The sequence below is a fragment of the Ascaphus truei genome, chromosome 4, assembly GCF_040206685.1.
Source record: "Ascaphus truei isolate aAscTru1 chromosome 4, aAscTru1.hap1, whole genome shotgun sequence".
Lineage (NCBI taxonomy): Eukaryota > Metazoa > Chordata > Amphibia > Anura > Ascaphidae > Ascaphus > Ascaphus truei.
The window spans coordinates 104,702,407-104,719,480 of NC_134486.1; the positions used below are offsets into that span (position 1 = coordinate 104,702,407).

The 17,074-nt window shown below is 43.8% G+C and overlaps 1 protein-coding gene across 12 annotated transcripts in view; it reads right to left on the reverse strand.

Annotated features, from left to right (window-relative positions):
- NINL (ninein like) overlaps window positions 1-17,074 on the reverse strand; it is a 171,541-nt gene that overhangs the window by 84,599 nt on the left and 69,868 nt on the right. For all 12 annotated transcript variants that reach the window (XM_075596324.1, XM_075596322.1, XM_075596320.1 and 9 more), the window contains 5 exons: window positions 15,597-15,663; window positions 5,588-5,778; window positions 4,618-4,764; window positions 2,758-2,925; window positions 1,704-1,840 (listed from right to left, as the gene is read on the reverse strand). In XM_075596324.1, the coding sequence (XP_075452439.1) occupies window positions 1,704-1,840; window positions 2,758-2,925; window positions 4,618-4,764; window positions 5,588-5,778; window positions 15,597-15,663 (710 nt within the window). The remainder of the gene's footprint in view (window positions 1-1,703; window positions 1,841-2,757; window positions 2,926-4,617; window positions 4,765-5,587; window positions 5,779-15,596; window positions 15,664-17,074) is intronic.

The window sequence follows — 17,074 nt, forward strand, 5'->3', positions numbered from 1 at the left end:
AGTAATTGATTTTTTTATTTTTACCCAAATCGGACACCTATCAATCAAGGGATGGGGGGTGGGATTTCCTCTTTTTACTCCCCGTGGGTGATATCACTGTTCGTTCGGCCAGTGCTTGTACAGCCCCAACCTCTAACTTTATTGGTTCTCTCATAAGGACAAGGTGGGAGGGAGAGTAAAGAAAAACACTTCCTTAGTCAGGGGCCCCTAAGGAATTCAACCGGACGACCATGTGGAATTGCACCTTTAAAGCAGCATTACATATATGCAGGAAGGGATACAAATCAGTTCAAACGCTTTTGGGGCAATACAGTCTAGCGAGAAAAGGATAGGAAATGTGTTTTTTTCCCATTGACTTGCATTAAGTAAAAAAAGGTGTCAAATTTTCACCAAGTTGTGAGGAAGTCTCCATTATAAATAGGAATAGTTGTCCAATAGGGTGTAGGAGAGTGCAGTAATTTGTTTGTTAATGCAGTACATTAAGTTCTACATGGAACCTAAAATATGAAAATCTGCAGTAGTACATGTACTGTAAATTCAGTGGTCACTGCAAAGCTGTATTTCATGACTGTGGAACATATTACCCTCCTCCAGCCCTATATATAAAAAAAGGACTGTCCTGCAGTTGGTGAACCCTTTCTGCACACAAGAGCTTTTCATGTGTCACTTGTCCATCCAGCGTTGAAGTGGTTAATGCAGCATTCAAATCTACTTCTAAGAGAACATAAAACAATAGATCCTTTCAACTGGAAAGAGCTAATCTGCAAGGGTTTAGCAGCAAAATAGTTTGCTGAACCAGGTGGTGCTCAACTCCAGCCCGCCCTCTGGTGTTGTCTATAAGAGGGTAACTTAATAAGTTTAGACTTTTCCTGTTAGCTAACTTGGGGGAGGGTGGTGTGTTGGTATAAATAGTTTGTTACACGTGGCTGTATTAGTGAGCAAGAAGATCTGGTCTTGCAGAGATAGATCTAGGGGAATCTCCATGGACATGAGTAGCCCAAGTGGTGCACCTAATGCAGGCGGAGGCATGCAGCAGGTAGACAGGACTCCAGGAGACCTCTGGAATGGCAGAGGTCTTGTGTCTAAAGATGATAGGATCACCCAGCCCAAGCCTGGCAAAAGTCTGAGCCCCATTTGTACCCCTTCCTTCCAAGTTTAGTACCCCCATCGATTGGGAACCTGGGGACCCTTAGTTGGTTGTGTATTATTTTTTAGAAGATTACCCTATTGAAGATTTATTACTGTTATTTAGTTTTAATTCTACTATTTGTGAAGAATAATCGCGCAGAATTTGTTTTTCTTCTGTTGAGATTAAGAACTTAATTTTGGGGGAAAAATCGGTGGCGTCCTTTTTAAAACTTCTCCACTCGGCTCTGCCCAAGACCGCAATAGCCACCTACCATCTTCCTTAGAGAAAACCAGGCTTATCAAGCAGGCCCCCGACTGTGGTCCCACAACCTCTGTTATATTCTATGGGTCCAGGTACAACCCTCTGGCCAGGTACATTTAAATTACTGAACTGGTATTTTACAAACACATTTGCAGCTAAAGGAACCTAAATTCTGCCTGCAGGCCCATATCTTTAATGAATGTTGTGTGAAGCCGCGGAGACAAAATCACACACATTTATTGTTGGGTCACTACATTTCCAAATGGGCACATTTTCAGCCTCAGAATGATCTAGAATAATGCAGGGTTCTTACTGCCGGTGATGCAGCTCGTGCTTGTATGATGCCAGGGCAGCGAGGTGGATTCTGTTTTTGGTAGCGATGAGCTCATTGTCCAAGGCTGTTGTGAACTCCACCAGGTTCACTTGCTCTTCAAGACTGAAATCCAGACTCTGAAAATAGTGAAGAAATATATCACTGCAGACTGGCAACCTGTGCATATGTTCCAGCACAAAAAGAACATAACGTAAACATGGTAATCAAATCACACAGATCTAGCTTTGCAGATCACATTAGGAAACTAAAAAGATCTCTAATGCACAGCATCTACCCTGGATCTCAACTGGGGTTCCCCTCTCGCTGCATTTCCTTTTCCAGGACAGGAATATTCAAGCACATTGGAGCTACAAAGCATGATCACAAGTAGAGCAAAGAAGACACTCGCTTAATCCATTGGGTGCCCATGTGCCATTTTTGGAATGGCACATGGCTACGGCCCTTGTGCTGTACCCAGTATAGGATAACAATGCTTAGCGTGGTGCCCGATTAAGTCTGAAGCTCTCACGGGAAAAAAAAAATGTGAAAAAAAAAAGGAGGCATCAGTCACCTAGATTTAAACCATTATAACGGTCACCGACATTAGTTCTCTTTGGTTCTAGGAAGCCCAGTTTAGTTAGGAAAAGGTGAGAATAATTTGCAATGGAAGGAGAATTACGCCAAACTAGTGACTTTTTACAGGGCCTCATTTATGTTGGGCCAGAGGGGAGGGGAATATTGATGGCCCTATATGCCACAGATGACTATTCCCATTCTAAAACATGTCGCTGGTTACCCCTCCCTAGCTCCTATTTCTCCATATAACCATTCCCCAAATCGCAGATTTGTTTAAGGAGAGTAAGAAAAGGAAAAACGAACGGGACACAAAAAGGTACAGAACAGCAGGATGCAATCACAATAGACACGGTACAGTACCAGGAGACATACTCAAAAGAAAGGTCTCACTATCAGAACAAAATCTGGCTTCATAGCGTCTGACTTCTTACACCAAGATGCCATTTGAATCCCAAAAGAAAAATGAGGAGTTCCCAACCATTAAAATGTCTTTGCCGTTTTCAATCCCCTCTTCCTCCCAGATGGCCATGATCTGCTCAGGAGTCACAAATCCGGAGCCATCATCAACACTGGAGAAGAGGTGCAAGCCCCCGCAAGCCGACACCAGAGAGGGCGTGGTCGTCCTGCGACTACTGTCTTCTAAATGCTGCAAAGATAGGACAAGAAATACCCAACGTTATAACCACTTCAGTTATACGAAGAGCGTGAAATTCTAGTAGCTGGAGCTAAACAATTGCAGCGTGAAATGTAGCAGTCATGATACATTGTACTGGATACCTCGTAAATAACTACATATAAAGAGTAAATTACTACATATAAAGACTAAATTAGTACATATAGAGAGTAAATTACTACATACATGTATAAAGAAGTCTCCTACTTAAAATAAATATGGGAAATAGTTGCGTTAGCGGGCTTTTATGGAGCATGGTGTGAGTAATAAGACTGTTAATAAGGATAGGTTGTGAATTTTGGATGTGGATCTTGTGGGTTTTTTTGCTTTTTTGGTCGCGCCTCAACAGCCCTCCAGTATATTGCCATAAAACTGCAAGTATTTTTTTTGTATCGGATGAGCGAACCATAACTGGATTAGTATTTCTGGAAGGATGGTGACTACTTTTTAACAGCTTTAGCTCCCCACCTACTCCCCGCTGATCTGCTAACCACAAAATAGTTTGCAAGTCACAGAGTCTCCCTCCATGAATGAAAGACGGAAGGGTGAGGAACGTGCTAAAAATGACTGAATTGGAAGTTAGGAGCGGCCTGATTTGCGGTTCCCTTGGGGTGGTGGGCACACTGGTCTTGCTTTGGCCAAATTATGTAACTGAAACCTCAATTTAAATGAAATATTGCAAATGGCTGAAGATTGTCCCGCTTTTATGCAGAATGATGTGATTAATAAGAGGGTTAATAATGATGAAATGTTGCGATTGCAGATGTGCATTGATCTTGTGTCTTTTACATATAAAAGGGCTCAAAGGCTTAGATGCCACATAACCGAGGAAACACTAATGTAAAAAGTACTTATAACATTTTAAGGCTACATTTGAAAAATCTGCACATTTGGAGCAAAGACCTAGATACATTGACGCAAGATGAAAATGATGCAAGATGCATCAATTTTGCTCCACATTTGGCTTGATACATCACCCCCAAAATGTTTTAACGTTTTGCCTCTCGGATCATGACACCCTTTTGCTCTAACATTTTATTTTTCAAATCATGTCATGTTCAGCGGCATTGCAAGACTCAACCGAACAATTAACCCACGCGATAAATACGGTCCAGGTCGCACAGAAACGTTCAACACGTGGAATAAAGATTTCACAGCCCTGTCACAACAGCGCTCACATTAAATCATCAGGTCATTTTCTATTTAGTTAAAAAGATTATTTTATAGATCGTGAAAAAAAAAAAAAAAAAAACTGCGAAATATTAAATCCTAAATATTGAGACTGAAAAAAAGGAATTTGGGACACGAAAAAAAAAATACATGAGAAAGCATGGAAAGGAGGCGTTGGAAATTAAATAAACATCTGTGAAATGTTGTGAAAACAGGTATTTTAGAATGCATTCTATTGTTGACGTAAACAGGCTATTATTCTGTAGATAAATCCATGTGTACATGTTGCCTCAATATGTTTAAGAATTTTTTTTTACAAACAAACCCCCTTTTATTAATTTACGGTATGTTACCCCCAAATTATTGCTTGGCTGGTGACTTCACTTTCTGTGCATATAGCATTGAATCAGACACTCTAGGACGACACTCGCTTTCAACCTGAATCACTCTATGGCTTTAGGGTGAGGATTCAATGTAAGAGTTTTCAATGCCTACCTGAGAAAGTGACCGTGGTCGTCTTTGCTTGAGAGGCGTCGAGGAGATAGGCAGAGGGGCATGGCAAAACAAACCCACTTGGAACTCTTCAAAGCTTACTCTGCCATCTCCATCTCTGTCCAGCTTGTGGAACAAGTCTTCAAGCTCCTATTGGAACACAATGTAAATTGAGAGACAGTGCGGGTTTTTCAGCAGACTACCAAAACTCTTGCACTGCTGCACTTCCGAACTTCAATTGTAATATACAGGAAGCATTAGATTAAAAGCAGGCGGCACCCTAAAGATATTAATTTCTACATTCATGTTAAGCTCTCTTCTTGCTCTTTGAAATAAATAATTTTTAAAGCATATTGATGATACATGACAAGTCTAATTAATGGTGCAGCCTGCCAAGTAGCAGTTGAAAAGAAATAATTTAAACGGATAATCAATGTAATTGGTATCCTTTAGAAAAATTCAAAGCACCATTAAAAGTGACAAATGTAACTTGTTCGTCTTTTGTGAAAAACTAATCTGTGTTTAATTTCCCTGGGTTCCCCGAATGTCATTGTTGTTCTTCTCATTTAATCACCATGGACACATTACAATTTTGAGTACTTTTTTTGGAACATATAACTACCATTAGTTATGTTTTAGGTGCAACAACACCGCTTTATGTGAGCAAATTTCCTAATTAGAAGGTTCAAAATATATAATGGCGTCTTCAGAGCCGTCTAGCGTCCCCCTACTTTATAGTGTGAGATATGCGCTCCTAACCTCTGGAACAGGGCATTCGTTGTCTGCCGGGGCAGGGGCCGTGGTGTACAGGGCTGGGGTCATGACATGTCGGGGGCGGGTTAGGATTTTGTCTCCGGGTCCACCGGCAGCATGAAATTTAGCTCATGCTACGCGAGACAAGGAGAACGAGCCCTAAAGCACAAGACCCACGCTAATTGCAGGAAGGGGCTGCATCCAATGAAATATAACGTACCTCCTTGCTGAGATCCTTGAGCCCGATATTCTTACACACTGTGGCAAGCTCCTGCTGGTTGAGATACCCATTGTGTCCAATACCAAGCTCCTCCCAGATGTCCCGCACCTGATGTTCCGTCATATCGGAGCAAGGGCTTGAATTTCTTCTTGGGCTGTCAAAGATGTCAGAGTTCCATGTCCTCAACTGGCCTGAGAAACAGAGAGCGATGAGGTACCCCAGGGGTGCACCAGCAGAAACAAACGTGTTGTTGTTGTGTTTTTTTTTTCTTTCAATATTATTTTTCTTATTTTACATTGGTAATTCTTTTTACACTATCTTGTATTAAAGAGTTTCTGAAATGTTGATACAGCAAGACAGCATTGCACCGCAAGATAGCATTGTACCGCAAGATAGCATTGTACCGCAAGATAGCATTGTACCGCAAGATGGCATTGTACCGCAAGACGGCATTGTACCGCAAGATGGCATTGTACCGCAAGACGGCATTGTACCGCAAGACGGCATTGTACCGCAAGACGGCATTGTACCGCAAGACGGCATTGTACCGCAAGACGGCATTGTACCGCAAGATAGCATTGTACCGCAAGATAGCATTGTACCGCAAGATAGCATTGTACCGCAAGATAGCATTGTACCGCAAGATAGCATTGTACCGCAAGATGGCATTGTACCGCAAGATGGCATTGTACCGCAAGATGGCATTGTACCGCAAGACGGCATTGTACCGCAAGATGGCATTGTACCGCAAGATGGCATTGTACCGCAAGATGGCATTGTACCGCAAGATAGCATTGTACCGCAAGACAGCATTGTACAGCAAGACGGCATTGTACCGCAAGATGGCATTGTACCGCAAGACGGCATTGTACAGCAAGATGGCATTGTACCGCAAGATAGCATTGTACCGCAAGACGGCATTGTACCGCAAGACAGCATTGTACCGCAAGACAGCATTGTACCGCAAGATAGCATTGTACCGCAAGATGGCATTGTACCGCAAGACGGCATTGTACCGCAAGATAGCATTGTACAGCAAGATGGCATTGTACCGCAAGACGGCATTGTACAGCAAGATAGCATTGTACCGCAAGATAGCATTGTACAGCAAGATAGCATTGTACCGCAAGATAGCATTGTACCGCAAGATAGCATTGTACCGCAAGATAGCATTGTACAGCAAGATAGCATTGTACAGCAAGATAGCATTGTACAGCAAGATAGCATTGTACAGCAAGATAGCATTGTACCGCAAGATAGCATTGTACAGCAAGATAGCATTGTACAGCAAGATAGCATTGTACAGCAAGATAGCATTGTACCGCAAGATAGCATTGTACCGCAAGACGGCATTGTACAGCAAGATGGCATTGTACAGCAAGATGGCATTGTACAGCAAGATGGCATTGTACCGCAAGATAGCATTGTACCGCAAGATAGCATTGTACAGCAAGATAGCATTGTACAGCAAGATAGCATTGTACAGCAAGATAGCATTGTACAGCAAGATAGCATTGTACCGCAAGATAGCATTGTACAGCAAGATAGCATTGTACAGCAAGATAGCATTGTACAGCAAGATAGCATTGTACCGCAAGATAGCATTGTACCGCAAGACAGCATTGTACAGCAAGATAGCATTGTACAGCAAGACGGCATTGTACAGCAAGATGGCATTGTACCGCAAGATAGCATTGTACAGCAAGATGGCATTGTACCGCAAGATAGCATTGTACAGCAAGATAGCATTGTACAGCAAGATAGCATTGTACAGCAAGATAGCATTGTACAGCAAGATAGCATTGTACAGCAAGATAGCATTGTACCGCAAGATAGCATTGTACAGCAAGATAGCATTGTACAGCAAGATAGCATTGTACAGCAAGATAGCATTGTACAGCAAGATAGCATTGTACAGCAAGACAGCATTGTACAGCAAGATAGCATTGTACAGCAAGATAGCATTGTACAGCAAGATAGCATTGTACAGCAAGATAGCATTGTACCGCAAGATAGCATTGTACAGCAAGATAGCATTGTACCGCAAGATAGCATTGTACAGCAAGATAGCATTGTACAGCAAGATAGCATTGTACAGCAAGATAGCATTGTACAGCAAGATAGCATTGTACAGCAAGACAGCATTGTACCGCAAGACGGCATTGTACAGCAAGATAGCATTGTACAGCAAGACGGCATTGTACCGCAAGATGGCATTGTACCGCAAGATGGCATTGTACAGCAAGATAGCATTGTACCGCAAGATAGCATTGTACAGCAAGATGGCATTGTACCGCAAGACGGCATTGTACCGCAAGATAGCATTGTACAGCAAGATGGCATTGTACCGCAAGATAGCATTGTACCGCAAGATGGCATTGTACCGCAAGATAGCATTGTACAGCAAGACAGCATTGTACAGCAAGACAGCATTGTACCGCAAGATAGCATTGTACCGCAAGATAGCATTGTACCGCAAGATAGCATTGTACCGCAAGACGGCATTGTACCGCAAGATAGCATTGTACAGCAAGATGGCATTGTACCGCAAGATAGCATTGTACCGCAAGATGGCATTGTACCGCAAGACGGCATTGTACCGCAAGATAGCATTGTACAGCAAGATGGCATTGTACCGCAAGATGGCATTGTACCGCAAGATGGCATTGTACAGCAAGATAGCATTGTACCGCAAGACGGCATTGTACAGCAAGATAGCATTGTACCGCAAGATAGCATTGTACCGCAAGACGGCATTGTACCGCAAGATAGCATTGTACAGCAAGATGGCATTGTACCGCAAGATAGCATTGTACCGCAAGATGGCATTGTACCGCAAGACGGCATTGTACCGCAAGATGGCATTGTACAGCAAGATGGCATTGTACCGCAAGATGGCATTGTACAGCAAGATAGCATTGTACCGCAAGACGGCATTGTACAGCAAGATAGCATTGTACCGCAAGATGGCATTGTACAGCAAGATAGCATTGTACCGCAAGACAGCATTGTACCGCAAGATGGCATTGTACAGCAAGATAGCATTGTACAGCAAGATGGCATTGTACCGCAAGATAGCATTGTACCGCAAGATGGCATTGTACCGCAAGACGGCATTGTACCGCAAGATAGCATTGTACAGCAAGATGGCATTGTACAGCAAGATGGCATTGTACCGCAAGATGGCATTGTACAGCAAGATAGCATTGTACCGCAAGACGGCATTGTACAGCAAGATAGCATTGTACCGCAAGATGGCATTGTACAGCAAGATAGCATTGTACCGCAAGACGGCATTGTACCGCAAGATGGCATTGTACAGCAAGATAGCATTGTACCGCAAGATGGCATTGTACAGCAAGATAGCATTGTACCGCAAGATGGCATTGTACAGCAAGATAGCATTGTACCGCAAGATGGCATTGTACCGCAAGATGGCATTGTACCGCAAGATGGCATTGTACCGCAAGATGGCATTGTACCGCAAGATGGCATTGTACCGCAAGATAGCATTGAACCGCAAGATAGCATTGTACCGCAAGATGGCATTGTACCGCAAGATGGCATTATACCGCAAGATAGCATTGTACAGCAAGACGGCATTGTACCGCAAGACGGCATTGTACCGCAAGATAGCATTGTACAGCAAGATAGCATTGTACAGCAAGACAGCATTGTACAGCAAGATAGCATTGTACCGCAAGATAGCATTGTACAGCAAGATGGCATTGTACCGCAAGATAGCATTGTACCGCAAGATGGCATTGTACCGCAAGACGGCATTGTACCGCAAGATAGCATTGTACAGCAAGATGGCATTGTACAGCAAGATGGCATTGTACCGCAAGATGGCATTGTACAGCAAGATAGCATTGTACCGCAAGACGGCATTGTACAGCAAGATAGCATTGTACCGCAAGATGGCATTGTACAGCAAGATAGCATTGTACCGCAAGACGGCATTGTACCGCAAGATGGCATTGTACAGCAAGATAGCATTGTACCGCAAGATGGCATTGTACCGCAAGATAGCATTGTACCGCAAGATGGCATTGTACCGCAAGACGGCATTGTACCGCAAGATAGCATTGTACAGCAAGATAGCATTGTACAGCAAGATGGCATTGTACCGCAAGACGGCATTGTACCGCAAGACAGCATTGTACAGCAAGACAGCATTGTACCGCAAGACAGCATTGTACCGCAAGATAGCATTGTACCGCAAGATAGCATTGTACAGCAAGACAGCATTGTACCGCAAGATAGCATTGTACCGCAAGATAGCATTGTACAGCAAGACAGCATTGTACAGCAAGATAGCATTGTACCGCAAGATAGCATTGTACCGCAAGACAGCATTGTACAGCAAGATAGCATTGTACAGCAAGATAGCATTGTACCGCAAGATAGCATTGTACCGCAAGACAGCATTGTACAGCAAGATAGCATTGTACAGCAAGACGGCATTGTACAGCAAGATGGCATTGTACCGCAAGATAGCATTGTACAGCAAGATAGCATTGTACAGCAAGATAGCATTGTACAGCAAGATAGCATTGTACCGCAAGATAGCATTGTACAGCAAGATAGCATTGTACAGCAAGATAGCATTGTACAGCAAGATAGCATTGTACCGCAAGATAGCATTGTACAGCAAGATAGCATTGTACAGCAAGATAGCATTGTACAGCAAGATAGCATTGTACAGCAAGATAGCATTGTACAGCAAGATAGCATTGTACAGCAAGATAGCATTGTACAGCAAGATAGCATTGTACAGCAAGATAGCATTGTACAGCAAGATAGCATTGTACAGCAAGATAGCATTGTACCGCAAGATAGCATTGTACAGCAAGATAGCATTGTACCGCAAGATAGCATTGTACAGCAAGATAGCATTGTACAGCAAGATAGCATTGTACAGCAAGATAGCATTGTACAGCAAGATAGCATTGTACAGCAAGACAGCATTGTACCGCAAGACGGCATTGTACAGCAAGATAGCATTGTACAGCAAGACGGCATTGTACCGCAAGATGGCATTGTACCGCAAGATGGCATTGTACAGCAAGATAGCATTGTACCGCAAGATAGCATTGTACAGCAAGATGGCATTGTACCGCAAGACGGCATTGTACCGCAAGATAGCATTGTACAGCAAGATGGCATTGTACCGCAAGATAGCATTGTACCGCAAGATGGCATTGTACCGCAAGATAGCATTGTACAGCAAGACAGCATTGTACAGCAAGACAGCATTGTACCGCAAGATAGCATTGTACCGCAAGATAGCATTGTACAGCAAGATGGCATTGTACCGCAAGATAGCATTGTACCGCAAGATGGCATTGTACCGCAAGACGGCATTGTACCGCAAGATAGCATTGTACAGCAAGATGGCATTGTACAGCAAGATGGCATTGTACCGCAAGATGGCATTGTACAGCAAGATAGCATTGTACCGCAAGACGGCATTGTACAGCAAGATAGCATTGTACCGCAAGATGGCATTGTACAGCAAGATAGCATTGTACCGCAAGACAGCATTGTACCGCAAGATGGCATTGTACAGCAAGATAGCATTGTACCGCAAGATGGCATTGTACAGCAAGATAGCATTGTACCGCAAGATGGCATTGTACAGCAAGATAGCATTGTACCGCAAGATGGCATTGTACCGCAAGATGGCATTGTACCGCAAGATGGCATTGTACCGCAAGATGGCATTGTACCGCAAGATAGCATTGTACCGCAAGATGGCATTGTACCGCAAGATAGCATTGTACAGCAAGACGGCATTGTACCGCAAGACGGCATTGTACCGCAAGATAGCATTGTACCGCAAGATAGCATTGTACCGCAAGATGGCATTGTACCGCAAGATAGCATTGTACAGCAAGACGGCATTGTACCGCAAGACGGCATTGTACCGCAAGATAGCATTGTACAGCAAGATAGCATTGTACAGCAAGACAGCATTGTACAGCAAGATAGCATTGTACCGCAAGATAGCATTGTACAGCAAGATGGCATTGTACCGCAAGATAGCATTGTACCGCAAGATGGCATTGTACCGCAAGACGGCATTGTACCGCAAGATAGCATTGTACAGCAAGATGGCATTGTACAGCAAGATGGCATTGTACCGCAAGATGGCATTGTACAGCAAGATAGCATTGTACCGCAAGACGGCATTGTACAGCAAGATAGCATTGTACCGCAAGATGGCATTGTACAGCAAGATAGCATTGTACCGCAAGACGGCATTGTACCGCAAGATGGCATTGTACAGCAAGATAGCATTGTACAGCAAGATGGCATTGTACCGCAAGATAGCATTGTACCGCAAGATGGCATTGTACCGCAAGACGGCATTGTACCGCAAGATAGCATTGTACCGCAAGATAGCATTGTACCGCAAGACAGCATTGTACAGCAAGATAGCATTGTACAGCAAGATGGCATTGTACCGCAAGACGGCATTGTACCGCAAGACAGCATTGTACAGCAAGACAGCATTGTACCGCAAGACAGCATTGTACCGCAAGATAGCATTGTACCGCAAGATAGCATTGTACAGCAAGACAGCATTGTACCGCAAGATAGCATTGTACCGCAAGATAGCATTGTACAGCAAGACAGCATTGTACCGCAAGATAGCATTGTACCGCAAGATAGCATTGTACCGCAAGATGGCATTGTACCGCAAGACGGCATTGTACCGCAAGACGGCATTGTACCGCAAGACGGCATTGTACCGCAAGACGGCATTGTACCGCAAGACGGCATTGTACCGCAAGATGGCATTGTACCGCAAGATGGCATTGTACCGCAAGATAGCATTGTACCGCAAGATAGCATTGTACCGCAAGATGGCATTGTACCGCAAGATGGCATTGTACCGCAAGATAGCATTGTACCGCAAGATAGCATTGAACAGCAAGATAGCATTGTACCGCAAGATGGCATTGTACCGCAAGATAGCATTGTACCGCAAGATGGCATTGTACCGCAAGATAGCATTGTACCGCAAGATAGCATTGTACCGCAAGATGGCATTGTACCGCAAGATAGCATTGTACCGCAAGACGGCATTGTACAGCAAGATAGCATTGTACCGCAAGATAGCATTGTACCGCAAGATAGCATTGTACCGCAAGATGGCATTGTACCGCAAGATGGCATTGTACCGCAAGATAGCATTGTACCGCAAGACAGCATTGTACAGCAAGATAGCATTGTACCGCAAGATGGCATTGTACCGCAAGATAGCATTGTACCGCAAGATAGCATTGTACCGCAAGATGGCATTGTACCGCAAGACAGCATTGTACCGCAAGACAGCATTGTACCGCAAGATAGCATTGTACCGCAAGATGGCATTGTACCGCAAGATAGCATTGTACCGCAAGATAGCATTGTACCGCAAGATGGCATTGTACCGCAAGACGGCATTGTACAGCAAGATAGCATTGTACCGCAAGATGGCATTGTACAGCAAGATGGCATTGTACCGCAAGACGGCATTGTACAGCAAGATAGCATTGTACCGCAAGATAGCATTGTACAGCAAGATAGCATTGTACCGCAAGATAGCATTGTACCGCAAGATGGCATTGTACCGCAAGATGGCATTGTACCGCAAGATGGCATTGTACCGCAAGATAGCATTGTACCGCAAGATGGCATTGTACCGCAAGATGGCATTGTACCGCAAGATAGCATTGTACCGCAAGATGGCATTGTACCGCAAGATGGCATTGTACCGCAAGATGGCATTGTACAGCAAGATGGCATTGTACCGCAAGATGGCATTGTACAGCAAGATGGCATTGTACCGCAAGATGGCATTGTACCGCAAGATAGCATTGTACCGCAAGATAGCATTGTACAGCAAGATGATTGTATGTTAAAGACGCAAGTACAAGTATCTATCACCATTAAAAAACCCAGATGGACATGGCCCATATATGGTGGACATGTCCAGAAATTAAGAAATACTGGACTACGGTCCAAAATTTAATAAAAGAGGTCACAGGCCTCGAGCTACCTATTGAGCCACTGACCTACCTACTGGCCAGACCGATGGAGGAAATCGGTCGACCAGTCAGGAAATTAATCTCCTTTATTCTTACAGCGGCGAGATGTGAAGTTGCGGCCTCCTGGAAGAAACTAACCCCCCCCCCCCCCCCACTAAGGGAATGATTAAAAAAAGGATTAATGAGGTGATGCTCATGGAGAAGCTCACAGCTTACCTGAAGCAAAAAACTAATTCATTCTACAAAATATGGGAACCCTGGTTGATTTTTATAAGAGGGGACCCATCCCCCTCCCTCCCCCCCTTCTATCAGAAAGGGATATCGCCCATATGAAAAACTGCCACACCCATCTCACTCACAACTACAAGCCGGGAAATTTGGAGGCCGGTCGCCCGGGGAAAACACCCCTGCCCCCCCCCCCCCCCCCCCCGCCCCCTCACTCTCTGTCTCCTCTTTCTCACTAGCCTAAGCTTCCCTCCTTCAGGGAAGCCCCACCTTTTGGGCAATTATCCTTGCCCCTCTTCTACAAAAATTGAAAAAAGTTGCTCTGTATTGGGATGTAAACATTGTTATATGTATGTATCTGTGGAACCATCCAATAAAAATATTTGGGAAAAAAATTAAAACCCAGATGGAGCAACTATCCCAGCTCAACAACTGGCCTAGTATGAACCATAAATAACACAGAAAATATCTAAGCCACGTTTATTACATGTGCAATATGGGTTTGGTACACGATGCCCTCTGTAGGACAGTTTACTTTAAAATAATTTTATTATGGCATTCTGCCATATTTTTTACAATATTGCTCAAAATCAAACATTCCTGCAGACTAATATTTATATAGCCTCAATCTATACACCCATATATTATTTTAACGAAAAAGGAGGAATGGTCTACAAGTTAACACGTTCAGTTCTTTGGGGGTCTGCAACACATTGCTGTGCTCTGCACACCACTCAGGCACCATAGGGTGTTATGGCTCTGGCCTCTGAAGTGGTACGCTGGTTAAAACCCAGTGCCAAGTGTGGTGTATTAGGGCTCGCGACTTAGCAGAACTGCTCCGGATCTGTAGATCATATCCCACCTCTAGCTGTTCAGGAGAATAAAAAAAATGCACCACATGTGAGAACAGTTTGCCTTTGGTTGTGCTTTTGACCGAGCACAGTAGTGGGCTGGAGACGCAGAGAGAGAGAAATGAGAAGGGAGACAGAGAAAAAGCCAGGTCACTCTGTATAAAGAAACTTTAGAGTCAGGGAAATGCATGCTAACCCGCTGCCAATGCTGTGTAAGCAGCAACAGTCATATTTTTCTTGTAGTGAGCACCAGTTGTGCCCCCAATTCCCTTATTTGAATAAGTTGGTAACCATGCACACTCTTAACCAGGTTCCCATCTTGTGTGTCAGGTGCTCCATTCCTTCTCTATCGCTACTCCCAGTGTACTCTTTTAGCCCAGCATCTCTGTGACAAACTGTAGAGCTTGTGAACCAAACCTGGGCTAGAACCTCATGATGACATCAGATTCACCAAGTGCCAGTACGCGTTACTGTAACACCGGATTGGGTGCCCTAACTGCCATTGACTTGAATGAGAGTTCACCCGTACTGGAGCTTGATGAATCTGGGCCTCTGTTTGGTTGGCCATATACAGTATGTCTCTGGTAGCAAAGATATCATGGCAAGCTCTTTGGAGCAGAGATGTATTGCTATAGTCTGCTATACCCAGAGCAGAGTCTACAAGGAGCATGATTAATTCTATAGATCACTAAATAGCCCTCGCATAGCCCTCAAGCCTCTCGGATTTCCTGAGCCGGACTGATTTGTTTGTTATGGCATCTGCACCCCCATAGATCTCAGTGTATTGCTGACAGAAGACACCCCTTTTCCCTAACAATAACACTCGCGGATTTGGGTTCCCGACAGCGGATGTCCCTGCAGCGCGTTCTCTCCCCTGCATTTCATGAATCTTACCTTGTGCTTCAAAGTTTTCGTCCTGAGGTTCTTTAGCGCACTCTGCTTCTTCATCCGACTTTAGACTCTGCGGGAAAGAGCACATGTGAAACAGATTGACATAAATGGTCCAAGATGGAAATCCTCACGAGAAGAAATGTGAATATGCCAGGCAGGAAGGGGAAACAAAATATCCTTCCCTGCGCTTATAAATGTGCCTTTAGCCTTCCAGACAAACCTGCAGCCAAAGCAAATATACAAAGACCTCAGGGCTCATACATTCTGCATGGTTTCATCTCAGCCGAATCCGAACTAGGCCTCAACTCAATATTAAAATCAAAGGCTCCCTATGCACGTAACGGAAAGTGAAATATTAAAAAGGAGTTAAGAGTGTGTGAATTCCTTAACTTTAACCGGTTAAGTATCGCAAAGAAATGTCTGCAACACTGGATGGGCTAAATTAATTCAAAACAGCACTGCCGTTCTACATCCATTACTCCACAGGACACCAAAAGAAAAAACAAGTCACTGTATAAAAAGGAGAATTACATGTACACTTGACAGAGGGCCAAAACCCTTCTCTAGTAAAATTATTCCTGGTCTGAACACATGCTTTTCTAAGCATTTTTATTGTGCTGCTTTTTCTGTCAGTCAACAAAGAAGAAACTGGGCTTGGAGATCTCTATGCAAACCAGGAGACATAGAGGATGGGAATAATAATATGTAGCAGTCCTTGTTTTCATACCTTAAATAAGTTATGGTGGGTACAAAAGTGACAAAAACCCTCCACTGTACAGTATACAGAAAATGAAAATATCACTTGTGAGCACATTGACACGTCTCAGACAGGTCAGTAACCCTGCTTTTTACCATTATCTCCTAGCATAACAGTGCTTCCACTGTAGCCAGGGATTCTGGGAAATGATATGCAAATGAGCAGTGTGTCACCTTTTGCTTCAAATCCATTTGAGATGTTTTCATAGCAACAGCTACAGTAAAGCGGAGGACCCTTCTGTTAAACACCCCCCCCCCCCAAAAAAAATATAATTCTACAACAATTTAAACATTAAGACTATATGTTCGGACACATTAACGTTTTAGTTGTGCTCCTGGAAGCCATATTCTGTATGTAGACTCTTGTGGTGCAAATCATCAATACTTGGACCTGGGGACTATTTTGGTCTCACAATGGACTTCAGTTTAGGGGAGAAGGTCCATGCTGGGAAACCAGATGTGATTGGGATAGAGGGTGGGAAACCAGGACACAAGACTGACATTTTCAAAAATAGGACACATTTTGGAAGTCTAAAGAACAAGTCGAAAAAGAAAGGGAGGATGTATTTAGAATTGCAAAAAGTAAACAGTGCGGAGATAAATCTTAAGAGTAATCAAAAGCGCTCAGGTTGCTGACAGGTTATAGAAAACCAAAGAGAAAGTGGCCCCTGCTCAGCATAACAGTGTAGTGCACTACAGGGGTGCAATTGGGGATAATGGAAGAG